Below are 27,495 nucleotides of genomic sequence, written 5' to 3' on the forward strand. Positions count from 1 at the left end.
TTTATTTATCAATTTATATGACTTATTGATACTAAATCCCTACAAGCAGGAGGCATGTAAAATTATGAAAAGACAAAGAAAATGTAATAGAAGAACAAAAGGAGAGGGATTTAAAAAAAGAAAGGAGAGAAAAAGAAGGCAGAAAATGAAACCCTTTACCAGCTGTTGGGGAGGCCAGGAGCAGACACCTGTTTCTTGGTTTGCCTCATACGTAGGCGGAACTGCTACAGGGCAGCCAGTGCCTGAAAGAAGTCCCAAGAGACCAGCTCCTCCTTAAGGAGAGGTTTTGCTAATTCAATGACAGATGCATCCGGCATGGCATAAGGCACCTCCAAACACCGCTCTCCCACTCAGCACCATACTTACAGCCAATGAAAGTGCCAAAAGTGCAGGGAGTTCCCTACTGCCAGTTGAGGGTTAACTATTAACGCAGCTGTGAAGTGTGTGGGACCAGCCCAAAAAGCTATGGGCAGCAGGCAGAGTTAGAGAAAAGAGGCGTTAAGGAAGGCTTTGGGAGAGAAGTGGTATCTGAACTGGAACTGGGTGCAGAGGCCAGAAAATGTGGAAGCAGCACAGTCTCATTTTTGTTGCATGTATAGAAGGCTGGAGAGTGAGCTGATCATGGTAAATCTTGAATGCCATGTTGAAGAGCATATTCTTAGTTCAGTGGGAACCCTGAGAACTTTTGAACAAGAAGTAATCTGGGGCTTCCCTGGTGGCGCAGTGGTTGAGAATCCGCTTGCCAAGGCAGGGGACACGTGTTCGAGCCCTGGTCCGGGAAGATCCCACATGCCGCAGAGCAACTAAGCCCGTGCGCCGCAACTACTGAGCCTGCGCTCTAGAGCCCGCGAGGCACAACTACTAAAGGCTGCGGTCCACAGCTACTGAAGCCCATGCACCTAGAGCCCGTGCTCCGCAACAAGAGAAGCCACCACAATGTGACGCCCGCGCACCACAACAAAGAGGAGTCCCCACTCGAGACAACTAAAGAAAGCCCGAGCCAATCAACGAAGACCCAACGCAGCCAAAAATTAATTAATTAATTAATTAATTAATTTTTTAAAAAAAGAAGTGATCTGAAGGAGTTGTCCTCCAATATCATTCTTTCCTACTTCTGTGGTAACAGAAGCCCCAGTTTTTAACCGGGTTTATGCCTGTGCAAATTAAGATTAGCTTTCCTAACTTCTCTTGCAGCTAGGTGTGGTCATGTGACTGAATTCTGGTGAATGAAATATAAAGGAAATAGTGTGTGCAACTTTTAAGAAGTGTTCTCAAAGGGAGAAGGCATTGTTCCTTTTTTTTTTTTTTTTTTTTCCTGCTGGATGGAAGCCCAACCTAATCCTAACAAGCATATTATTCATGAGGAAGATTGGCCTGGGGCAAGGCAAAATATAGGATGAACACTGGAGGTGGGAAGATCTTGATAGTTGAGGTAAGAAGTGTGGAAATAAGAACTGAGCCAGTATGGCAGCTTTGGGAACAGATGGGAGGGGAGTATGGGATAAATATTGCGCAAGGAGTGTCTGTGGGACTTGGCAATTGGTCAGGTGAGAGGAGACACCAGGAAGAATCAAAGGTCATTCTGAGGTTTCAAGCAGAGTTGACTGGGAAGTCAATGATGCTGGTAACAGAAATAGGGGAATCAGCAGGATGAGCAGGCATGAGGAAGGCCACCAGGAGTTCAGTCTTGGACATGTTGAGTTGGGATGCCTGCAGGATACCCAGGTGGAGATGTAAAGCAGGCAATTGGAAATGGCAAATCCTTTGCATAAAAGTGGTAGTCAAAGTGAAGGGAGGGGCTGGTTGGCAAAACAGAGAGTGTGTCTGTAGAAATTCCTCTTTCTTCAGTGCACACAGAAATAAACTTTGCTCTGCAAAACCAGATAAAAATATGTAAGCTCTTCACCTGATTTGTACCCCCCTCCCTCAGAAAAACCCTACAAACTCCAGTCAACAGCTGGCTGGCTGGCTTCAAGCGATGAAATCCTCACTGTCTCAAAATGTGGACATCTCCTTAAAGTTCTTTACTAAGGCATATTGATTTGCATAAATATCTGTGCTGACATGTTTTAAGATGACTCCTTTTCAGCAAGAGATCTGTAGTAAATTGTCTTCCTCCTTAATTCAGGTTGGCCACACATAAGAAGGCTTCCCTTTCACAAAAGTCTTAAAAGAACAATTCCTTTCAAAAGCAGAATGAAAAAAATACGAAAATCTAATAAATGTGACAGTAAAACGACTCTGCAGAGGTTTCTCTCATATCTGCCGTGACCAGAGCAGATGTTAAAATAAATAAAATTTGAAATAAAAAATAAAAGAATCTAATGTGAATATTAAGGAACTTTTTTTTTTGGCCAAGACACGCGGCTTGTGGGATCTTAGTTCCCCGACCAAACCCAAGCCCTCAGCAGTGAAAGCTCGGAGTCCTAACCACTGGACCGTCAGGGAATTTTCTAAGGAACCATCTTTTCAGGCTGGCTAAACCGCTGTCTGCACTATTTTCATACGATGGCTGGGGCCCAGGGGATGGAAAACGTTAAAACCCAGTGGCTTGTGTGTTTCAGCTGAGGTTACAAGGTAGAAACGCGACTGGAAGTGGTGGTAAGAGCTCTGTTCCTTCTCGAAGAGTTTTGGTCTTCAGCTCACATACCGCATACAGCTGCTTGGCGACCCAGGGCCTATCCCGACGGCCCCAAGCCACGCGCCTAGGAGCGCGCCCAGGATCCCCTCTCGCGAGGACCCTTCCTGGGAGAGGCGGGCGGGCGGGCTCTGCGGCGGAAAACGGGCCGCGCGGGGGCGACAGCACCAACCTTGTTGACAACCTCTCCCCTCCCCCAACCCCCAGGACAGGGAACGCCACCGCGTTCCGCATTCTCCCCGACCCTCTGACCCAGAGGGCCCAGACACCGGCCGGCCCGAGCGGCCCCGGCAGGTGCCAAAGAGTCCTGGCTGTACCTCAGGCCCCGCCCCCCCCCCCCCCCCGCGGTCGTCGGGAGCGGGCCTCGGTTAGCGGGGCCTCCTAGGCTGCGGGCGCCGGGACTGGCCGGCTACACCCGCGCCCCAGCGGCCTCAGTAGGCGTCCCCGGCCGGGCCGCCCCTCCCCCAGCGCCGGTGGCCAGGAGCCGGGCGAGGGGCTCGCGGAGGAGACTCGCGGGCGCTGATTGGCCGGAGCCGAGGGGGCGGGGCGGTGGGTGTGAAGGGGGCCGGCCCAGGTCTCACAGAGCTCCCCCTCTCCTCCGCATCTGCGAGCTCCCTCATTACATCATCTTCAGCCCGTGGTCGCCGTGCAGGACTGGGCGCGGCGCGATCCACTCAACCCGGGGCTCCAGCCCGCTCTCCCGCGTCTCTCCTGGCCCTCCCCGCACCTGCTCCAGGGCCAAGACCGGGAGAGCCCCGCGGGCTAGCTCCCAGAACCCGCTAGGCACAGCTAGCGGACCTCGGCAGCTCCGCCTGATCCATTCATTGAGAGCCGCGTATTTTCCCGGAGCCCCAGTCCCCCGCCTCCTCCAGCTCGGAGCCGCGGGTAGCGCCATGGAGAAGAGCAGCGAGACCAACGGCTACCTAGACAGCGCCCAGGCGGGGCCTGCAGCGGGGCCTGGCGCGCCGGGGAGCACGGCCCGACGCGCGCGGCGCTGCGCTGGCTTCCTACGGCGCCACGCGCTGGTGCTGCTCACAGTGTCCGGAGTGGTGGCGGGCGCCGGCCTGGGCGCGGCGCTGCGTGGGCTCAAGCTGAGCCGCACACAGGTCACCTACCTGGCCTTTCCTGGAGACATGCTGCTCCGCATGCTGCGCATGATCATCCTGCCGCTGGTGGTCTGCAGCCTGGTATCGGGCGCCGCCTCCCTTGACGCCAGCTCTCTCGGGCGCCTGGGCGGCATCGCCATAGCCTACTTCGTCCTCACCACGCTAGGCGCCTCGGCTCTCGCAGTCGCTTTGGCGTTCATCATCAAGCCTGGATCTGGCGCGCAGACCCTTCAGTCCAGCGACCTGGGTCTGGAGGAGACGGGGCCCCCACCGGTCCCCAAAGAGACAGTGGACTCATTCCTCGACCTGGCCAGGTAACGCCCTCCCTCCCCCGCCCGCCAACACCTCGCCAAGTGCTCAGTGGGAGACGCCAGCTCTCTACTGCACTCTAGTTCAGACTCATACACCCTCATATACTCCTAAGAGTTCATTCTTAACTGGCTGCTGGTGGCCTTTAACATTTTTTAAGTATCAAAATAACGTCTGGAGGCTTTGCATATTGACCACACCTTTGCAAACGTCAGCTGGGGCGCACCTGACATTCTCAAGGATCGGTACTGCATCTTTTAGCAAGAACCAGTCCCACCGTTGGGTGGGAATGTGTTAGGGAAGAGGCAGCGGTCTCACCTGTACTTTACTCCTTACATTCTCTGGCTGCCCACACTAGGAAAAATGTTCCAGCCACGCCCCAATATCCTCACCCAATTTTCTCCCCCAACGGTGCCCAAAAGCTTCTGGGAGCATTGGTTAAATTTTGCCTGTTGGACCATTCTCGCCTGTAATCTATGGCCTCTGTTTCAGCCCTTTGGCTGGTAGGAAGCTGGCAATTTTTTGAAGAGTTGTCAGCGGACCCAAGGATAACAAGGCTGGAGTTAGTTGTGCAGGGCTCGTTGCCCAGAAACATGCCTCTCCTGGGAACTTGGGACAGGTTGCTGTCAATCCCCTTAGTCAGGACCATGGTAGAGTATTGTGAGTTTTAAGGGGCTTTATTTGTGGGAAGATGTGAATTCTAGAGAGGAGAGAGAAAGAAGCATCTTCACTTAGCTTTGCCTGCTTTTTGTGACTCTTAGAAGTTGCATTTCATCCCTTGAGATGTAATGTAGTTTTTGTGGATTGGCCAAAGCCTCAGCCTCTTTTGGTTTCTCCATTAGCCCAGAGTTCGCAGATGGGAAAACTGCAACCTAGAGGCATTTACTGACATGGCCAGGTTCAGCTGAGTGAGGAGCTCAGCTGGCTCCCCCTCCAGATTTCCAATAATTCTGGATTCAGAGCCTTGGACATATGTTTTGTCTTGAGCCACCAGAGCAAAGCTCCTCATTGCTGAGGCTGTGAAAAACAGCAAACTCTGGGCAAAGTGACTTGACTCCCTGCTGTTTCTATTTCTCCTTCTGGAAAATGTGATGACTGTCTGCCACTTAAGAGTGTTCATTTAATTACAACAGGAATTCCCTGGCGGTCCAGTGGTTAGGGCTCTGCGCTTCCACTGCAGGGGGCACGGGTTCGATTCCTGGTCAGGGAACTAAGATCCCACATGCTGTGTGGTGCAGCCAAATAAATAAATAAATAAAATTACAACAACAACAACAAAAAATCAAAGGAATTTACTTTGAAAAAAGCAAAAAGCAAAACCTCTCTGATGAGGGGGACCAAAAAGTTCTTGTCAAAACTTCTTACCAAAAAGACAGGTGGAGGTGGCCTATTAGAACTTTGATGAGCTACAGCGTTTGTCTAGTGTCTGGCAGCTTGATATTTGGAGGCTTTAAAGATCCTTAAGGTTTGCGGACTAACTTTTAAGTGGGTACTGAAAAAGTCTACTGAGGGTGAGAGTACCTTTGGCTTATTACCTTCAGCGTATCAGTCAGGGAGGGAGATTGTGGGGTTAAGGGAGTCTTTTTTGCAGGGATTAGTGGCTCGGAGTGTGGATGCTCTGACCTGCTGGTGGTACCCCATAGAGACTCTAGTAGCATTCTTTTATCTCCGAGAGAGGCAATGGCCAAGAAACAGGGGGCAGGGGGTGGGGGTGAAGGAGGGGTTACCTTATTCCACCAGCCCCAGAAGGGACTTATTTCCTGATCATGGTTTTCTAGTTTTAGATACAAGCCCCTTTAGCTCCTGCTTCTGAAGTGAATGACCCATCCTTATGGCTTAGCGGTCAGTGTAAGTACAGACTTTCGGTGACTCGGGCCACAAATACAGGGAAGGACCAAGAGAACATTTGTCGTAGCTTGTTGTGGGTAGGTAGTGTTTCATAATGCTTCCAACGGCCAAACTTCTTTAATTCAGCAGCTCACGGTTAAAGGTAGGGCAGGTGGTATGAGGAAACTGAGACAGAGATTAAGTGATTTGCTCAAGGACACAGAGTGGTTTGTCAAAAGAGAGATTAGAAGAACTATGGGTCTCATGCCCCCTGGTTCAGGGCTCTATTTCTCCCACTCTTCCCTTTCCCAAGTCAACATGCCATAGAAATGAGGCCATGCTGGTGGCCCAGTCCCATCTCAGAAATGTTTGCTCTGATGCGGATGTAAGGGTACCAGGTAAGGGTATAGTCGGCTCGGGGCAGACGCTCACTTCTTGTAAGCAGAGGAGTTGAGCCTCTTCAGTGAAGGAAAGCGAACGTGCAGGTTGGATTTGACTTTCTCACTGAGCAGCTTTTGAGGGGAAATGGAGTCCTGAGCCATGTGGAAATGCTTCCTGGGTCTGGGGACTCTCAGGGTAAACATTTTAAAATTGCTTCCATCAAAGAAACCTCACGGATGCCAATTTTGTGTGACTCCAGGCATGTTCCCTGGCAAAGGCAGGGCGCAGTCCTTTCTGCCTTTGGGCAAGTGAGTGAATATGAGATTCTGTGGGCAAACACCTCAATGATCCCGCAGGCCTGCCCCTGGTAACTGCCTAGAACTTAAACGCCTGGAAGGAGTGGGGAAAGTCTCAGGTGACTGATTGCAGCTGCCACCAAGGCTTTGCTCAAGTCCACGACCTTTCCAGATCGTGGAGTGCCCCCAAACTCCCACTGCGTCTCTCTGCCATGATTTCTAATTTAGTTTTTCAAGATGGAACTACAAGTCAGAGAGACATGACGCTAATAGACACTGATTATGCCTTTTAGGAAATTCAGAATGCCGTTGCCAAGTGGTTTGATTTCCCAACACAGTGTATTAGAAATAGCATAGCAGACTGGGGCATGGGGGTGAGGCTAGAACAGGCCCTTTGAGAGCTGAGAAAGGACAGTGGACGGCAACTGGCGGGTGGGAAAGTCATGGTCTCCTCTTGAGCAGCCCGAGCGCCACGCTTTGGAACCTGGAAGAGTACGGGACTCAGTACTGGGTGTGACCCAAAGTGGCTTCTAAGCAGGTCTTCAGGAACCCAGTCATTGTGGAACTTCTTGGTCCCTAACAACGCTTACTGATTGTGGGTCCTAGGACATGTCCATACCTTTCTGTGCCTTGGCTTCCTCATCTTCATAATGGGGATCATGAGAGTGCCTGCCTCCCAGGATCGTGGTGAGGGTTAAATGAGTTATGTCTGTAAAGCTCTAAGAATAGGGCTGACCCAACAGATGCTTGCTCGTGTTATAAATGGGGCAAGATTACAGAGCAATTGTGTTTTTTTGGTTCACATGAGTTAATGGGGATGGCTCTCTCTTCATAGTCTGAAATAAATGAGAGTGAGTGGGAAGAAAAGGATGTTTGGGACCTCAAGATGACTTGAAGCTAATGTACCTTTAGGTATATTGGGAATCACATGCAGCCTGGAGAAAAAGGTTAACAGTGACTATGGTTTGGACTAATATAATCAACACTGTAGGAAATTTGGAAAATGGAGAAAATCAAAACTAAACACAGAAGAGCCTTCCATTCTGAAATGGGGCAGAAATCCTCACATATTCTCCCCAACATCTCAGTTTCTTTTTCCCCTGCATGACACGTGTCTGGTCTCCAAAGTTGACCTCAGTTTTCTTCACCTGTCAATGGAAAGGATTCAGGCAACTGACCTCAGACATTCCTCTGAGTGATAATATTTGTGGTTTTCAAATGGAAAACCAGAGGCTTATCTGCCAACAAGGCAGGTAGCTCCTGGGCCCGGGACACTGTCTACACTAGCAGCCAGAAGAATGGTCCTGGGCCACTGTCTTGCAGAAGGGGCTACCATGTGCCTGGTAAAGACTATTGAGATTTTACCTGTCGCCCAGTTTTCTAGACTTTATTGCTTTTCTTGTGCTCATTTTCTCAACAGTGGACAATGTTTGGAGCCTTTCCCTTCACACAGCGGGGCACTAGGGACTTACTTTCCTTCCCAAGAACTGGGTGAATATGATGCTTCTCAGGCTGCAAAGAACACATTTCTTCAGTAGGCGCGAAGAAACCTGTAGGCAAGATGAAGACTCTTAGCGAATCTAACGTGGATCCAAATTAATGGAGGTTTCTCAGCCTAACTAGTCACTAAAAATGGCAGCTTATAATATTAAAAAAATTTTTTTCAGCTCGACACCATGCCTGAATAGTTCAGAAAAGAACATAAACCCAGAGAGGTAGTGTGGATAGTGATGAAGAACAGACACTGAAGTCAGCTACCCGGTTTTGAATCCAGCTCTACCACTTACTAGTTGTATGGACAAGTCATTTAGCCTCTCTGTACCTCAGTTGCCTTATCTGTTAAATGAGGTTAATAATAGCGTAGCTACTACCTAGACTTGTTACGAGGATTAAACGAGTTAATATTTGAGTGTGTTGCTAATATTCTAGTGTGTCCCAGCCTCTCAGGGACAGCTGAGGGCTACTTGACACAGGCTACTCTTAGCCTTATTTCCTCGAATGTCCCCCACCCCAGGGTCCCAGCATTAGCCTTTCAGGCTGGAATCTAAAACTGGATGTGGGCCTCAGAAAGAGGATAGGTTACTCCCCTACCCCCCACTGTCTCCATAGTGTGAGCCCGTCACCCCCAGCCCTTCCTCTGCTCCCGGCCTTGTAGGGGGTACCAAGATCTGAAGGGGCACATCCCTGTTAACTGAACCTGTAACAATAAGCACTAGGGATAATAAATATTTATCAGGTGTGCATAGAGTGTCGTATCCTGTTCCGAAGAGTCTTTGAAATTTTCATAAATTCGGTAAAGAATTTTTGAACTTAAATGAAAGGAAATACTTTTGGAACAAAAAAAATACACGAAGCCAAAGTAAATTGTTTTACAGTCTTCTCATATGGAACAGGGAAATGCATACCACCCTTGACAATAGGATCAGAAGAACAGCACCAGATGTATGAAGAAGGAACATTTCTGAAGTTTTTCATGGTGTGAGCTGCACGAGTCTGTACAGTACCACTAACAGAAGTTCTGCTTTCAAAACTTCAGCCTGAGCTCATACCAGTTTTTCTGCCTGCTTTACGTAATGTGTCCAGAGGTTCCTAAAGCACCGGAAAGGCTCGTCCATTCATTCTCTCCCAGTTTGGTCTGACTTGGGTCTCTGGATTTAGTAGTACAGTCTTGGCATTTTTTGCAAATGTTTCTGACTTAGACCCACTATGAGAAATACATTTTAAATAATGACCTATCCACATACAGACACCTTCACTCCCACATATACAATCTGAAACACAGGTCCTACAAAACAACGTTTTAAGTGTGATACATGCTGATCTTTTCTACTCTGTCCAATGTATTACATCTTTTATAAAATGCTGGTTAGAGCCAGGAAATTGATTCCATGGCCAACTAATGTTTGAAAAACTTTGGCCTAATGTATATCTGGTATTATGTAATTCAAGGAAATTTCTCAGGGTCAAATAACAGAAAAATGACATATTTGAGAATTTAAATAAAATGAAGAGCCTCAATGGTTAGAAGCACCCTAATACCCAGTGAAACTGAGTTCTGTGCAGAGGTAAGCTTGAGAAGACCATTTGATCCTTCTGATTTCCAGACCGTGGATCTCACAACTCCAGATCTCTACTATCTAATATGATAGACACTAGCCACAAGTGACTATTTAAATTTAGCTAGTTTAAATGTAAATAAAATTTAAAATTCAGGGACTTCCCCGGTGGCACAGTGGATGAGAATCCGCCTGCCAGTGCAGGGGACATGGGTTGGATCCCTGGTCTGGGAAAATCCCACATGCCACAGAGCAACTAAGCCCATGTGCCACAACTAGTGAGCCCGTGTGCCACAACTACTGAAGCCCACACACCTAGAGCCCGTGCTCCACAACAAGAGAAGCCACTGCAATGAGAACTCTCCTGAATACAGGAGAGCTCAGGAGTAAGAAAAAGCCCGAGTTCACAGCAGCATCTTGCTTAAAAGTCAAAGGAAAGAGGGATAAGCAGAGAGAAGAACAAAGTCAGAGGACTGACACACCTGACTATAAGACTTGCTACCAAGCTACAGTAATCAAGACAGTGCGGTGTTGGCAAAAGAATAGACAAATATGTCAACGAAACAGAAGAGAGCCCAGAAATAGACCCACGTAAATATGGTCAACTGATCTTTGACAGAAGAACAAAGGTGATACAGTGGCACAAGAATAATCTTTTCAACAAATGGTGTTGGAACAGCTGGACATCCACACGTAAAAAAAACGAATCTAGACACAGCCCTTGCACCATTCACAGAAATTAACTCAAAATGGATCACAGATCAGGGCTTCCCTGGGGGCGCAGTGGTTGAGAATCCGCCTGCCAATGCAGGGGACATGGGTTCGAGCCCTGGTCCGGGAAGATCCCACATGCTGCAGAGCAACTAAGCCCGTGCACCACAACTACTGAAGCCTGCGCACCTAGACCCCATGCTCAGCAACAAGAGAAGCCACCGCAATGAGAAGCCTGCGCATCGCAACTCAGAAAGCCCGCTCGCCGCAACTAGAGAAAGCCCCCGTGCAGCAACAAAGACCCAATGCAGCCAAAAATAATAAATTTAAAAAAAAATGCTTCTTAAAAAAGAAAAAAAAGTGGATCACAGATCTAAATGTAAAACACAAAACTGTAAAACTCCTGAAAGATAACATAAAATGACCTCTGGTATGGCAATGACTTTTAAAATACAACACCAAAGGCACAAACCATGAAGAGTAGAGAAAAATGTTTTGCCTTACTCCTGCAGCCTTGCAGCCTTGCCCCTTGGCGGGGACAGGGGTGTACTCCTGCCCCTGCTCCTGGCCTGTGGCGACCAGGGGAACTGAAGGAAAGGAGTATGATTCTGTGGGTTCAACTCACTGCCTGCAGGCGATTCCTTCCAAGGGATCAATATTTGAGAGCTGAGTTATGTAATCTAAAAAGAGTTCAGTCATCCCATTGAATGTACGTATTCTTTTTGGTTGTCAAATCTCCTTTGCAGTTAGCACTGTATCTTTTGTCCTAACTTTTTAAGCAATTTTGAGATATGATTTACATACAAAAGATGCATCCATTTCAGGGGTACAGTTCAATGAGTTCTGACAAATAGATAAACCATTTAATCACTACCACAATCCAGACACTGAACATTTTTGTCTCCCATGACCCTTCTCAGCAATTCCCACTCTTCACTCCTGGCCCCAGGCGGTTTTGGATAGAAAGTTTTGCTTTCTATCACTATGGATTAGTTTTGCTTTTTCTAGAGTTTCATGGTGATGGAATCACTCAGCATGTACTTTTCTTTGTCTGGCTTCTTTTGCTCAGCACGATGTTGTTGAGATTATCCACGTTGTGTATATTAGCGGTTGATTCCTTTTTATTGCCAGGTAGGATTCCATTGTATGGATTTATCATAATGTTATTTGTCCATTCATCAGTTGATGGACAATTCAGTTTTGAGCTATTATGAATAATGCTGTTATTCATTCAGGTCCTTTTTGCAGACATATATTTTCATTTCTCTTGGGTAAATGTCTAGGAGTAGAATTGCTGGTTCATATGGTAAGTGTCTGTTTAACTGTATAAGAAACTGCCAGAACACATCATGTTCTTAGGAACTTGATTTTTGGCAGGAGTCACTGTTTTGACTCTAGTATTGAATATACCCCTCTGTTCCCATTGGATTTTGTTGACTAGATATTGTAGACTGTCTGAAAACAGGTTGACCAAACAGTGGCTATTTGGTCTAGAAGTTTGGGGTTAGGGTCCATTCTGGGTGAGACAGTATTGGGTTATTGCTTATGCTGAAGACACCAGGCAGGTCAACAACTCATTCCTGAAGGATGCGAAGTATTTGCAGGGGAAATTGTCCCCCATGGAGAAGACAGAGGCCTTCTAACCCAGCTCTTTCCTTAACTTCCCTGTCTTCTTAGGGAGAGAAGCAGGTGGCCAGCTCAGTCTGAGAACTACTGTGGTGGATGCAGAATGGGCGAAACCTTGGCTCAGGGCCTGTTTCTGCTTCTAACTAGTATAGCAAATGGAAATGAGATACCAAACGTACCCCTACAAGACTGAGAAGGGTGCTTTGTAATGGAAATAAGAGGCAAATGTAAGTTGCTATTCATCTACACACTAAAGAATAGTCAATACAAATGCCTAGTCTGTTTCTGCCTTTCTTTTAAAGTAAATATGCTTGTAATAGGAATCAAACTTCAGATCACCATTTTGCAATGGTTAATTCAACGGAAGATCACATTTTGTCTGCTTAAATACAGGCGTGTACTTTCCGGTATTCTCTAAGTATGTTAAAAGCAATTCAGGTTTCATAGACAAGCAAGATGGGAAAGGCTGAGCTGCAGTCTCTAGATGCTGGCTGTCTATGGAAGCTTCCTGAGTGTTCTAATGAAGTCATTTTTGTGTCTCGTTAACCCTTTTGGTGGGTGTATTCATTATCTATTGTTGTGTAACAAATTGCCACCAATTTAGCAGCTTAAAATCACACATATTTATTATGCCATAGTATCTGTGGTATCAGGAATCCTGGCACGGCTTAGCTGGGTCTTCTGCTTCAGAGTCTCTTATAAGGCTGCAATCAAAGTGTTGGCTGCAGCTAGGGTCTCATCTGAAGGCTCAACTGGGGAAGGAGTCACTTCTGAGGACTTGTGGTTGTTGGCAGAATTCAGTTCCTTGAGGTTCAGACTGGGAGCCTCAGTTCCTAGTAGGCTGTTGGCCAGAGGCCACCCTCCATGTCTTGTCATACGGGTCTTTCCAATATGGCAGCTTGTTTCATCAAATATGCAAGCCCAGAAAGCAATAAAGAGTGTCTTCTAGCAAGATGGAGGCCACAAGTTTATGTAACCAAATCACAAAAGTGACATCCCATCACCTTTGCTGTATTCTGTTGGCTAGAAGCAAGTCATACCCATCCCCCACGCCCCATGACACACACACTGAAGGGGAGGGTATTACACAAAGGTGTGACTACCAGGAGGCCTCTTAGACTTTGCTTGCCAAGCTGGGCTACAGTCAGACCTGCCTACCTCTGAAACCGAGCACATGCAAATAGTTGCCTAGAGATTCTAGTGCTATGAACAACTCAAGCACAGAAGTAAGAATTAGTGGATAAGGTTGGCACAAATTGTAAAGGATGGTCTTCTACTTTTCTAGACTTATTCTTATAGGAAGTGGGTAGAACAAACGGATTATCAGTAGGATTTTCTTGTATATCATGACCAGCATCTGTACAATATATGACCCAAAGGAGGCCCTCAATAAAAACTGTGTGCATGAATAGATTTTGGTTTCAAAATCTAGCTTAACTGGATCAGTTCTATTGCTCTCCTTTTATAACAAGTATTTTATACTATCCTTCATCCTGAAATGAAATCCATAAATAGAATTTACCTACACACATAATTTCAAACATCAATATGACCTGGCTGTAATATAAAAAACCCACCAGCTTGGTGGTTGCCAGAGGCGGGGGTGGAGAGTGGGATAAATAGGTAGAAGGGGGTATTATATCTTTTTAAAAATAGAAATAATAATGTAAGTATGCTATAAAATTTTTAAAAAGAAAAAATACTAATGGAGAGTAATTTATAATAAAAATAATGTCAGGATGTGAATGCTCTAAACCAAAATGGTTAGGTGCTTGCTTCTGAGTTTAGAGTCACCATTAATGGGACAGCTTTACATTCAGACTGATATTTAGCAGAACAAATGGCTGGGACCTGGCACTTCCCCCTGAACACACTCCCCCAGTTCCAGGAGTGCCCCCCAGTTATTACAACAACAAAACACTCCTTTGGATTTCACTAGTGGGCAGTGCCACTCCCCTTTGAAAACCACTGCACTAGGGCTTAGCCTCTAGGGGAAAGGAAAGTGATGCAATTATTCCGGTTTCCTTGGACACAGCTTACCTAAATATCCAGGGGCACCACGAGGGAGATGAGGATAAAGCTCAGTGCACTCAAAGTATCTATTGGGGTCCTGCAGCCGAAACACAGTTGGGTGCTTGGATCAAGCAGAAGATGGCAGTAAATACTGGACATGGGGAAAGAGGGAACCCTGTGTGTCAGGCTGTCAGGAATGGGCATCTTAAAGTGGACACTTTGAATGCCGAATTTTAAGAATACTGACAAAATGCTTTCTTTTCCAACAGAAACCTGTTTCCCTCAAATCTTGTGGTTGCAGCTTTCCGTACGGTAAGCTTGATGCTTTGCTAAAAATATGAAACTTTGGGGAGGGGTGGGTTACGTATAAATTACTGCTATAGAGTTAGGTAAGGTGGAACAAGGAGGGTTGAGTTGTTAACAACACTTAGTATCATTGGCCTAAAATTTATAGATATACCCCTGGAGTGAAAACAAACAAAACAACAAGAAACCAAAAATTTTTCCAAAATATCCCACTAGTTCCAGCATCTTTTCGTATCACCTAATACTCTCAAATCACATTTTTGGGAGCTCTTAAATATTTTAGATTTTTTTTTTTTTTTTTTTTTTTTGGCTGTACTGTGTGGCTTATGGGACCTTAGTTCCTTGACCAGGGATTGAACTTGTGCCCCCTGCAGTGGAAGCACCAAATCCTAACCACTGGACTACCAAGGAATTCCCTAGAATTTTTTAAAAATACATTTTAATCTTTTTTTTCTGATTATAGGGATAACGTATGCTCCTTGCAAAAAATAAAAATAAAGTGCAAAAAAGTAGAAGAAAATAAAAATCACCCATAATCACTACCTAGAGCTACCCATTAACATTTTGGTATACATCCTTCCAGTATGTTTTTTCTATACATGTGCACATTCACATGATTTTAAAATAATTATACTACATAACATTGTTAGTATGTACACGTGCTACACGTATTGTTCTGTAACCTGCTCTTACTGTTAATATTTTCTCATGTCGGTAAATACCCTTCTGCATAAGTTATTGGCTGTATTCCACTGTATGAGAGTATCATAATTTTACTCAACCAGTCCCTTGTTGATGGTTGTTTCCAGTTTTTCACTAATTTTAGCAATTCTTCAAGTAACTCCCCTGCAGCCATGCTTTATATAGAGAAAGAATATAAAGGTCTAGATTAGATGGACTAAACTGCCTTTTTCAAGCCAAGACTTTTCTGTTTCTACTTACAGCCTCTCTTTAAAACAAACAAACAAAAACCCTGCATATAAACATAGCTGTGGCTTGTATGTATAATGTGAGCTAGGAGTAAAATACAAGGTTTGCGGGGCTTTCAGTGCCTGGCACAGAAGGTGTGGGGTGGGTTTTGTTTGCCCTTCCATCCTTAATCATGGGACAGCTGAACATCTCTGCCCATCTGAAAGCTTGATAAGTCAAAGCTGAGAGAGAGCAGAGCTCTTTAAAGGCCAGTTCAAAGCAAACCTCTGGGTCTGAACCCTCTAAGGGGCTCCTCTTAACAGTTCAGAAGCCAAGTGTCCTTAGAAGGGTCAGGAAGGGTGTCTTATAACAGAGTCCCCTCTACGATAATGCATACTGCCCAAGGGAGACAACTGCATGCGTCGGGCAGAAGTGTGTGAAGTCAACTGCAGAACCAAAGTTGGAGGGACGTTTCACCTCTGATGAGTGGTCTCCCAGAAGACTCAGCCCGAAAATGCTGTCTTGCCTTCCAGCCTTTGCTTTGGGGAGTGGAGGCTGAAGGCAGATTAGAAACAGATGCTGAAAAGCAGTCAGGCTCAAATAAGTTCTGGAACGTAGTGGAGCATAAATAAATGAATGAAAATAAAATAACGCATCGAAAAGTGTACTTCGGCATTGTGGAATGAATTCCAAGTTTCCCCAAATAATATGAACTCTAAGTTGTTTGAGATATCAAACCATCAGCTTGAAAGTGTGCAGACCTTCTCCAAACCAGTGACCAGGGGACATAGGAAATTCTCCCCATTTCCTTGGCTTCCTAAATAACCAGAAGTCTGGAGTGCACGCTGCCTTGGTCTTAAGTAACTTTTGTACAGTCCTCAGAGGACCTTGTCAGGCCAGCCAAGTGAGGAATGCCCAGAAGACCTGGAATGAAGAAGGACAGAGTAGCAAGAGGCCCAGCAGTCCTCTCGGTTCCTCCAGGTGGTCTTCAGCTGTGAACTGACAGGACTTTTTCTTTCTCTTGTTCACAGTATGCAACCGACTATAGAGAGGTGACCCACAACACGAGCACTGGAAACATAACCCGTGAAAAGGTAAAACTTTTTGTGAGATCACTTGTGGCAAATACTTATAACACAAATAATGCTTCATAACGGAAGGAGCATACACGATGCCTGTTTTTCTCAGCCGGACTGAAGACTTTGGGGTTTGAATGGGCTGTTTGAATCACACGGGTTAGGTTTGCTCCTTTGGCCATTTACCATCTTTAGTGGATCCATTTCATTGAATTGGAGCTACTGCCCCCTTTCTTAAAAAAAATAATTTTATAACACCCCTTCTGCTATTCTGAAATATAATTAATAGGTGATTTAACCTACCCCTGCACGTAGAATTTGTCTTGGGGGTTTAACTCACTATAACCATCATTCATTCACAAGTATTTTTGAGTACCTGTTGTTTACCAGACACTGAGCTAAGTCCCAGCCTTCATGCTATATAGCTGGAAGGGACAAGGGACCTCAAGAATTATTCAGTCCAGCCACGGAGCTGTCATGGGGAGAAGGAGGGACTTTGCCCTTCCCCACCCCCTAGTACACCTCCCTAGGGCTTGAGTGGCTCTGAGTTCTACCAGACTTTCTTTTTTTTTTTTTTTAATTTAATTAATTTATTTATTTATTTATGGCTGTGTTGGGTCTTCGTTTCTGTGCGAGGGCTTTCTCTAGTTGCGGCGAGCGGGGGCCACTCTTCATCGCAGTGCGCGGGCCTCATCGCGGCCTCTCTTGTTGCGGAGCACAGGCTCCAGGCGCGCAGGCTCAGTAGTTGTGGCTCACGGGCTTAGCTGCTCCGCGGCATGTGGGATCTTCCCAGACCAGGGGTCGAACCCGTGTCCCCTGCATTGGCAGGCAGATTCTCAACCACTGCGCCACCAGGGAAGCCCCAGCCAGCCTTTCTTTGATTGAAAGAAAAGTTCTACTTTTTTAAAAAAGTCGGAAGCTATTAGTTTAGTCCATTTCACTTCATCTTGCAGATGAAGCACCTGAAGCTCAGAGAAGTTATTTAGTATCACAGCTGGGACTAGGATTCAGACTAGAAAGCTGGTAAAAATGCTCTTTTGGTTTTTACTACGCTGACATGTTTCCTGTTCAGAATTTCATAATGTGTTGTGATGGAATAAAATGTTCCTCTAACATATGCTTAGAGTATGAGATTCAGCACTGCTGGAGAAAAAGAATACATTATACCTGTACATTTTCAGTCAGTGATTTAGGAAAGAATATCCTGAAAATAGCCATGTTGATTCTGAACATCTTTTTTGAAATGCCTCAGTGAGGAGACTATGGTAAGAGGTAGCAACAAAGAATTTGTTGACATTTAGGAGGCAAAGTTACAATCACTGACTCTTGATCTGAAGGACCTTTTCACCAATCAGCTCTTCTTTTAAAAGCAACCCTTTGAAGTGATTTTCCAGCCTCTAGTTGAATATATCCAGTGATGATGAGCTCTCTACTTTCTGCTTCAACCTATGCCCATTTTGAACAGCTTTCAGAGTTAACAACTAGGTGAAGATTTTGTTTGTTGACTTCCATATCCTCAGACTCCATCTCCCCTTGAGTTTCCTGCCCCTTGATTTGTGAAATCGCTGAGGGTTAAAGAGAATATGAGCCTTTCCTCCTTCCGGGCACAGTGTTTCAGTCTGGCAGAGACAACGAGCAAATGCATTCTTTAATTCTCACTCATCCGTTGTAAACTTAGACCCTTTGTCCCCTCTGATCCTACAGATCCCCATTGGCACCGAAGTTGAAGGTATGAACATTTTAGGATTGGTCCTTTTTGCCCTGGTGTTAGGAGTGGCCCTGAAGAAACTCGGCTCTGAAGGAGAAGAGCTCATTCGTTTTTTCAATGCCCTCAATGAGGCGACGATGGTGCTGGTGTCATGGATTATGTGGTGAGTGTCACCCTGCCACCTGCTCTCTCTCTCTCATTTCTCCTGCCATCCAGAAAAGAACCTGACTTAGCTGTTCTAGGTCACCCCTATGGGACCACCTGGCCCAGTTCTCTGTATGTGGTTGATGTACCACAGGCCAGTCTTGGTACAAGGGGTGAAGGACCTCAGAGAACCAGGCATGTGTCATGGTTACCAATCACTCCCTCATCACCCACAGTGACCCCTGGGTTTTATCATTGGAGATTTATCTGTGAGTCCCACCACCATCCCATATCACATGGGATGCCCATATCATCTTGTGGGGCAATGAATTCCATAAATTTGCTATCTGCTGTATAAAACAAGGCTCATTTCACTTTAAAGGATAGACTTCAAGCTTCAGAAGGGCCCCTTCCTATAGTATTTTACAACATGGAGGGTAAATCCATCTTCACTCCATACATGTATGTAAACTTGGAATGGTCTTTCCTTTATATGAATGTTTCTTTATGTAATATCAATGAAAGGGTAATTGTTTAATAAAAACCATCAGCTTGATTTCTGGCTAACAAGGAAAAAGTTGACAAGGTCTCTCAAAGTAACTTCTCAGAAATCATACCGATTTCAGTGCCAATGCCTCATAAGCTTTATCCTGCTGTTTTACTCAAGCCAAACTTTGTGGGTTTTAGCTTCTACCCATTCGTTGCTGAGAAACTAGTTTATCCTTTCGTGCGCAAAGCATTTTCCTTATTGTCAACCCTTAAATATCCCAGAACGTCTCTCTCTTAGATGGCATTGGGATGGCAGCTGCACTAATGTTAGGAGAGAAGCCTGGAATTTGGTAAGAAAGTTTGAGATTTGGTGGGAAGCTAAGTTCGGAGCTTCCCCTGGTGGTGTTTATCTTGCTTAACCAAATTTTCTTGCTCACCACAAAATTCCAGAGTCTGACTCTATCTTGCAAACATGACACTTCATATGACTGCTGTTGTTCAGGGGAGATAAATATTTTCAGAAAGGAAAAAATGTTTTCATCACGTCGAGTTCTTTTCCTGGCTTATTTTTTTAGTCTAAAATCCTCCCAAAGGTTGGATTAAAGGAAACTGTGCAAGAAAGTGATGTTCGTATGTTAAGACATTTGTTTTCAATCTGGAAACCAATTTACAGGCATTCCTTCAATGTGATGTATTAGTTACAGAAACAGATATTTGGAAGGGCAGACCCAGCTGAGTGTCTTAACCGCAATGAGAGACCCGTTGCCCAAAAAGTGCCTATGCATGCATAGGAAGTGGGAGTGGTTATCAGAGGAGGGGGCTGGCTTGAGGATGGTCCCTAAAGATTTTGGCCTAATCTATAATGTTTTAATTTTTTGAAAGGAGAATGTTTTCATGTATTACTATGGGATTTTAAAATAATAATACTGCTTAGAATATCTCTGGGAAGAAAACTCAAGAAACCAGTGACATTGGCTGTCTCCTTGGAAGGAAGATGGGTGCTTGGGTACAGAGGTGGGAGGCAGACTTCACCCTTTTGTACCCTTTAAAATTTGAACCGTGTGACATTATTATGTATATAATTAAAATTTACAAATAAAGTCGATAGTTATAAAATTCTTCCTCAATTTATATTAAATTCAAAACAGCAGACTTTTGTTCTTTGTAGCGCCCATAGTTCATTTCTTCCCTTCCTTCGTCCCATCCTGCCATTAAAAAATTCTTCACGCTCCAAGAGTGTTCCCAGCGGGTCATTGTTAATGACTTTTTCCCACAGAATCATGTTTTCCAAACCACAAAGAATTTAAAACTTCACAAAAGGCCCAGCTTTGGCTCAATTCTGTATCACAGCAATTCTGCAAAATAGGTGTCTTTTGTGTTTTCTAAGTTCTCAGAACAATCCTGAGCAAAGCTGAAAGTCAAGCTCACAGCCCCAGAGGCTTTGCTCTTGAAGAGTTCCTTGCCTTTCCACTTGGGAGCCCATATGGTTGGTTGCATCCAGCTGTTAAGGACATACAATATCCAAGGGGAAAGAAGTCTGTGTCCTAGTCCTGACTCCATCACCCACAATGAGCAATCATGTTAACTTTACTCAGTTTCATGGCCTGTAAAATGGGCACGATATACCCCCAACCTTTTCTGTTCCTTGGGGTCATCCTAGGGAGAGGTGAAGACCACCTAGTTGAGAGTCCCTGCGTTCTGTGACAGGAAAGGCGTACATCTCTCAGCCCCAGCATCACCACCCTTACTGACCAGTGCCCTTTGCTCGTGTCCTAGGTACGTACCTGTGGGCATCATGTTCCTGGTTGGAAGCAAGATTGTGGAAATGAAGGACATCATCGTGCTGGTGACCAGCCTGGGGAAATATATCTTCACATCTATATTGGGCCATTTTATTCACGGAGGAATTGTTCTGCCACTTATTTATTTTGTCTTCACAAGAAAAAACCCATTCAGGTTCCTCCTGGGCCTCCTTACACCATTTGCAACAGCATTTGCCACCTGCTCCAGGTGAGTGGGTTTCAGGTGCCCTTGGCTGCTCTGAGCTGTATTAATATGGAACCAGATGAGCCTGTGGTGGATGCACAACCATCATCTTGACATATTTTAATTTCTTGAAGACTCTAAATTGGTGTCATCTGATTTTTTTGTACTACCAGCCCCACAGCTCTTATGGAAGTGGATTTTTAGCATTGCCAGAATGAGGGATTGCCTCGTTCCCTTCTCCTATTGCTGCTTAGAGGTCAACTGGACCATTACTTAGTCCAACTGTGGGTCTTCACCCTAATTAGACCTCTGCCTAAGTGAAAGAAGGCAGCTACTTAAAACGCATTGCACGGGAATAAAGATGCAGACCTACTAGAGAATGGACTTGAGGATACGGGGAGGGGGAAGGGTAAGCTGGGACAAAGTGAGAGAGTGGCATGGACATATATACACTACCAAATGTAAAATAGATAGCTAGTGGGAAGCAGCCGCATAGCACAGGGAGATCAGCTCGGTACTTTGTGACCACCTAGAGGGGTGGGATAGGGAGGGTGGGAGGGAGGGAGATGCAAGAGGGAAGAGATATGGGGACATATGTATATGTATAACTGATTCACTTAGTTATAAAGCAGAAACTAACACACCATTGTAAAGCAATTATACTCCAATAAAGATGTTAAAAAAAAAAAACGCATTGCAGGGAAGTTTTAGAATGATACCTGCCCAATTCTTTCTCCCTTTGGTTGGGTGAATTATTTCCTACATATGACCAAGGCATTCTAGTGAGGGATGCATGCTCAGCTCTCTAGGAGTCCACAGTATTGTGGGATTATCTCATTTAGCAGAAAAGATGGACCTTGTCATTATTAGAAATCCTTCACAAAAAAATTCGGCTTTCCAAATACATTAAAGGAAACTTTCAAGGGATGGCAGCACATCGTTTCACTCACACATTCAGTTTTTGCCTCCCTACTGCATGTTTCCTCCCATCCTGACTGGCTTTGTATATGACAAGGTCGTGGGGGGAAAGAATGAAGGAGGTAAGTTTCTCCAGCTTAGGCAGAAACAAGCCTACTCTCAGCTGTGCCAGCCACACCCTGCAGAATCTGCAGAGCCCACTGGAGAGAGCGGCTCTTATTCTTTGTAATCTAGGAAGACAGTTACTCTTTCCAAACTCTCAGAGCCATCTCGGCTTCTTGGTCTAAAAGAAAAAAAAAAAAAAATCATAGTTTGCCTTTTACTTTTTGCGAGGAAAAACATTCAAGAGAGGAGACGCACATTTTGTACCATGAGACAATGTGTGGTTCTTGAGAAATTTGGAACAGGGGTATCCAGGTAAAAAAAAAAAAACAGGTAAATCTAAGGAGTCCAATTTTGAATACTTTGGGAGTTAACAAAACCCCACGTGTGACAGAAACTGCAACAATTCTGATATTTCTCTTATTTCAAGGGGAGAGTGCCATAAACTAGGATGGCGCTAATTGCTCTGTTCCCAGGTCTGAGCTGAGGAATATGTTGGCCTGGCCAGGAAGGACTGTTCTCATGGTTGGTTGTTTGCGTTTCCAGCTCTGCAACCCTCCCCTCTATGATGAAGTGCATTGAAGAAAACAATGGTGTCGACAAGAGGATCGGCAGGTTCATCCTTCCCATCGGGGCCACTGTGAACATGGACGGGGCAGCCATCTTCCAGTGTGTGGCCGCAGTGTTCATTGCCCAGCTCAACAACGTGGAGCTGAAAGCAGGCCAGATTTTCACCATTCTGTAAGTTCTGTAGTCTTTCCTTCATCATTAGGCCTGGTTCAAAACTTGAGGTCTTTTTCTTGCGATTTCCTTTGAAAAACTTCATGAATACCAACCTCACCGTGATTCGGGTGTCTCATGTGTAAACTGAGAACAGTGTGAATTCATTACTTGGAGAGAGTGAAACCTCTCTCAAGGGCACAGCTGACAGACTCTAGGGTTGTGTGGTTCTCAGTTTCCAAGCCATGGCTGCCACGTTCTGCATGTCTCTGTGCCCCCTCATACTCTGGGCTAATGGCTGATCCTGCTGTCCCATCCCCTAGAGTGACAGCCACAGCGTCCAGTGTTGGAGCAGCAGGTGTGCCAGCTGGAGGGGTCCTCACCATCGCCATTATCCTGGAGGCCATTGGGCTGCCCACTCATGACCTGTCTCTCATCCTGGCTGTGGACTGGATTGTGTAAGTAGCAAGTCCTAAGGGCACCGAATAAAAGAAAGTCTGTATTGAGCTCGCTAGAAGCTTGGCACTCCGCTGGCCTGGGGCATGCAGAGAAACTTAAAACATGTCATTACTGAGAACTTGCTCAGAACCTTCAGGAAAGCCAGGGGCCCAAGGGTCTATGGAGATTGTTGGCTGCATAGGGGTCATAGCCATTGGAGCAGCGAGCCTTCGGGAATATTGTCCTTGGCCTGGAACATCCAAGGAGTGATTTCTGCAAGGGGAGAAAAGATGAGCCCAGCTAATGCGAATGCCATGGCTTGGGCTCAGGAGCGGAGTTGGGAAGGATCTGTGATCCAGATGACCATTACCAGGGCTCCCATAAAGGCACAGAACAGTTTCTGAGTGTTGCTTCCTTGAGTCCCATGATACCTTTCTCAGATACAAACAATACCTGTTTTATAGGGAAGGTCCACTGAGGTACTGATGTTGGACAGTAGAGCATGCGAATAAGAAAATGAACACTGGAGCCCAGGTACCTGGGTTCAAATCCAAGCTTTGCCATCTACTAGTTGTATGATATGAACCATCCTTGCTTTGGTCTGCCCATCCGTCAAATGGGGATAAGAACAGAACCTACACCAGAGTTATGGTGGAGACTAAATGCATTAACACATGCACAGCACATAGAAGAGTTCTAGGCACATGGAAGAGCATTCAGTCAACACTGGGGAAGAAAGACACTCCTGGCCAGGCTAGTCAGAGCTGGGCATGGGATACCCTAAACACTGGAGCCTGGCCCTGGGCTCGTGGCTCTACCCCTGGTGGTTGGGAATGGTGGTTTCCAATCTTGTGTTTAAGCCCTGGAGACTTAAAGGGGCTTCTCAGAATCCCTACAGCTCCTCGGGAGTGAAATGTGACATGTGTCTTGGAGACCTGCCTTGTCCAGAGAGCACTTGGGAGGGAACTCAGTCCCTGCGATGGTACGTTGCAGTGAGCTGGACGGGACCAGAGCTGCGTGTCAGAGGCCCTGCCTCCTTCCTCACCCTGCTGTTTCCTCTACGTGGGGAGTGCAGGCACGAAGGGGCACTTAGCCAGGACGAGGGACGCAGGGCGCCAAGCGGGCTGCCCAGGCGAGACCTGCAGTCACAGGAGCCCTGTACCACCGCGACCTCTGATTCCACAGCCCTCAGCTTCTCCAGTGCTGCGGGCAAGGTCACATTTTCCCCCTTTCTTCAGAATGGGCACAATACTTCCTCTGAGCCCCAGGGATGGGGGATGATTATGGGGGTCCGGGAAGACAAGCTTCTGGAAAGGACAGCGCTGTTCTCTGTGAGATGGTGTTTGCCACCAGCCAGGGAAAGCATGTGGAGGTTACAATTCAGTAGAGATGCAATGTCAAAGTGAGACCAAGAAGGCAGGTTCCCACAGCGCAGCCGTGAGTGGGAGAGAAGCTGGACCCAGGACGGAATCTATGCTATCATCCCAGCTGTCTGTAACTTTTATACGATGGTGTCTCACACATGAAATGCATACATAGAAAGATTTCTGGAAGGAAACAGATCCAGAGGTCAATACTGGTTCACTCAGGGTTGCGGAGTATGGGGGGGCGGGGTGACTTTTGTTTTCTCCTTTGTACTTTTCTTTTTCCCAAGTTTTCTTGAGGATCTGTTAGTTTCATAAAAAGTGTTTGGAGAAAATCCCTTTAGCATCCAGTGAGGCCCTGTGCCCTTACTAGCTTGCTCTCCCTCAGTGTCACAGCTTCCTGGCGGCTCAGCCCAAGGTGACATCCGCCCCCTGGTGGCTGCAGGCAGCATTTACGGTAATGCCTGCCTGTTCTCTTCCCCCCAGGGACCGCACCACCACCGTGGTGAACGTGGAGGGCGATGCCCTGGGTGCAGGCATCCTCCACCACCTGAATCAGAAGGCGATGAAGAGAGGCGAGCAGGAGCTGAGCGAGGTCAAAGTGGAGGCCGTCCCCAACTGCAAGTCGGAGGAGGAGACGTCACCCCTGGTGACACACCCAAACCCCACCGGCCTTGCGGCCAGCACCCCCGAGTCCAAGGAGTCAGTTCTGTGATGGGGCTGGGCTTCCAGCTTGCCCGCTGGGGATGCCCGCCCCATCGGTCCGGTCGGCAGACCCGGGCACCGCCTTCACTGACTTATAGCCTCCCGTGCAATGCTTTGGCCCAGTCACCGGTTTGAGGATTATGTCCCAGCACAGGCATTGGGCTTCCCAGTGGGAACTGGTTCCCAAGGACCAGGACACTCTGCCATTTGGCTTACCATGTCTAGGTGCAACTGTGTACACCCCAGCTCTGTTTGGAAACACACCCTCGAGCTGCCGGGCGTGGGGCATAACAGGCTCACAGGACCTGGTGGTTAAAGCTTGGAAAATGCACATGTTACTTCACTGCACCCAGGAAAGCTCAGCATTGGGTGCTTTCCGGGCAGACCTGGACGGGTGGCAGTCATCTGTCGCATTGCCTCGTGAGCCATAGTAATTGGAAAAATTCCCAAATTCATAGCTGTGGCTGGAATTCGTTGAGCTGGGCCTCAGGTGTTGAGAGTCTACACATCGGCGTGACTGGCTTCTGGGTCACTAGGCTGGAGGCGCTGCACGTCGTCGAGTTAGAAATACTCCATGGTGTTAGCACTGCTAGGGTCTCTGGTCAGTGGCACTAAGTAAACAGTTACATTCTGAAGTCCAAGAAAGGAGGGTGATTACAGGCTGCAGGGGGAAGGGAAGCAGCCTTATCAGGCCAGGACACACACATACACACACACACGCACACACACACGCACACACACACATATACTAATGTCCCCATTCTGGCCCCAGCCCTGGGGAGGTTTTCTGCTTTCATGACCTGGGCCTGTGTCAACACTGTGGCTCTATACCCATCCACTCTGATTTGGCAACAGGCCAGAGAGGGGCCCCCTCCTCTGGGGAGGTGTGATGTGGTCATCACATTCAGGACCCTGGCTGGTCTAGCAATAGATTTTAATCCAACTAGACCCTCCCTAAAATGCTGCATTGCAGCAAAAACAAATATTTAAAAAACCCCACAAACCCACCCCTTCACTGGAGTGAGGTACCCCTGTTCCCAGATGCCCTAGCTTTGGCTGATTTCCATAGGCTTGGTTTCCTTTCCCTCCAGGACATCAAAGTTTAAATTTATAAGCGAAATGGTCCACCTGATACTTACTGACTTGAGCTGAACCTAGGGGAGGGGGCTTTACGGAGAGAACAAGCATTGCCGGGGACAGGGAAGGAAAACCTAAAAGGCACTAGACTGCTATTTCTCTGTGGCTGTTGGTGTGTGTCTGTGGGGTAACCTGCAGCAAGTCCTGGAGCCTCACTTTACCCCATTAGTACAATGGGGCTGATGTCACCTGCCTCTTACCTACCTCAGAGGGATTTGGTGAGGCAAACTGAGTGAATCCGCGAAAAACGACCATTTCGCATTTTGCTTCTTGGATATCAAGTGCTAACACCCCCGTGCCCTCCTTACTGTTACCTAAGTGATACCTAAGTTCTCCAGGAGGCTCCTTCTTCTGGGGAGGACAGCTTTTATGAGCAGGGCTTTGTTCTGTGTGCAGGAGCAACTTTCATCACCTCACTTGTTCTCTTAGTAGTTTCTTGTTAGCATCAAATGCATCCTCTTCCTGATGTCCTTCATCTTTTAGTGAATTAACTACCCCACCTCCCAGCACACTTCTGGGTACCTGACCTCCCGGGGACTCCCAGACCCAGGCACCATTTCTGTCACCGCACACTGGCCATTGAAACTCCCAAATGTTCAGCCTCGCTCATTCCCTTGTTACAACTGGAATGGGGGGAGGGGGTACAGAGAGAGTGAAGCTCCCCTGTATTAAGACTGGGGGGCATGGGCCTGAGCGGAATGGGTGGGGAAGAGCCAAGGGGCACAGAGCAGACCTGGCCAGTGGGTAGGCCCTTTTCCCTTCAGCCCTCTTTAAACCAGCTAAGTCATTCCCGTCTCCTATGAAGCAGGAGTGACCAAGAGCTGGGCTGAGAGGTGCCTGGAAGCCTTGACCCTCTGGCTTGTTGCTGATGCCTTCTGTTTTCAAAGGGGAAACAATCACATTGATGGATCCCAAACTGCAAATGAACATTCACTATTTTTCAGGTGTCACTAGATCTCATCTTTCCTTCTTCCACATATATACATGGCTATGTACGTACACATACATATATGCAGCATGTATGTGGGAGGTATACATGCGTGTAACATCTATATGTATGTGTGTGTGTATATTTTAGCTCCAGTCCGGGCAAGTTTGAATTTGGACAGAGGTGGACTAACTGCAAGTTGCATGTCTTTGGCATCCTGATTTTCCTGTCCCTAAAGGTGAATTTTACAAAACATGGACAGTAGAGCTGGACAATCATACCCAGGGACTGCGCATCCTCTATCCTGGACCCGGGATTGCGGTGAGGGGAGCGCCGTGCCTGGGGAAGGGTGCTTCCTTGTAAAATCCAGATGGTGATTGCTCCCCTTCCCTTGGCTTTCTCCCTGTTTTTCTGTCTGCAACAGGAATCAGACCAGGAGTGACCCGGCTGGGGAAAATGCCACTTTCTCATTGTCTGAAGATGTCTCCCCTGCTCTTCTAACATGTTGTCGTAAATACTGTTCATCTCTGACTGTTTTGTATGTGTGACACTTGCCTTAAAACATAGCAGTCCTCAAAAATGAATACAGCCTTTCTACTAGG

The 27,495-nt window shown here is 46.6% G+C and overlaps 1 protein-coding gene across 1 annotated transcript; it reads left to right on the forward strand.

The window, feature by feature from the left end:
* Positions 1-3,236: 3,236 nt before the first annotated feature.
* Positions 3,237-27,495, forward strand: SLC1A4 (solute carrier family 1 member 4). The gene is made up of 8 exons (XM_068564012.1): positions 3,237-4,058; positions 14,233-14,275; positions 16,210-16,272; positions 17,959-18,125; positions 20,372-20,605; positions 22,148-22,342; positions 22,645-22,779; positions 24,610-27,495. The coding sequence occupies exons 1-8, from the start codon at positions 3,532-3,534 to the stop codon at positions 24,836-24,838; spliced, it is 1,593 nt and encodes a 530-aa protein (XP_068420113.1). The 5' UTR covers positions 3,237-3,531; the 3' UTR covers positions 24,839-27,495.

This window comes from Eschrichtius robustus, chromosome 15, assembly GCF_028021215.1.
Source record: "Eschrichtius robustus isolate mEscRob2 chromosome 15, mEscRob2.pri, whole genome shotgun sequence".
Classification (NCBI taxonomy): domain Eukaryota; kingdom Metazoa; phylum Chordata; class Mammalia; order Artiodactyla; family Eschrichtiidae; genus Eschrichtius; species Eschrichtius robustus.

What these genes read in the sequence shown, in the direction of transcription:
- SLC1A4 (XM_068564012.1), top strand. Translation starts at nt 3,532, where the DNA reads ATGGAGAAGAGCAGCGAGACCAACGGCTACCTAGACAGCGCCCAGGCG. An exon ending in CTGGTGTCATGGATTATGTG is followed by an intron (nt 18,126 to 20,371) that starts GTGAGTGTCACC and finishes CTCGTGTCCTAG; the next exon opens with GTACGTACCTGTGGGCATCA. An exon ending in CTGGCTGTGGACTGGATTGT is followed by an intron (nt 22,780 to 24,609) that starts GTAAGTAGCAAG and finishes TCTTCCCCCCAG; the next exon opens with GGACCGCACCACCACCGTGG.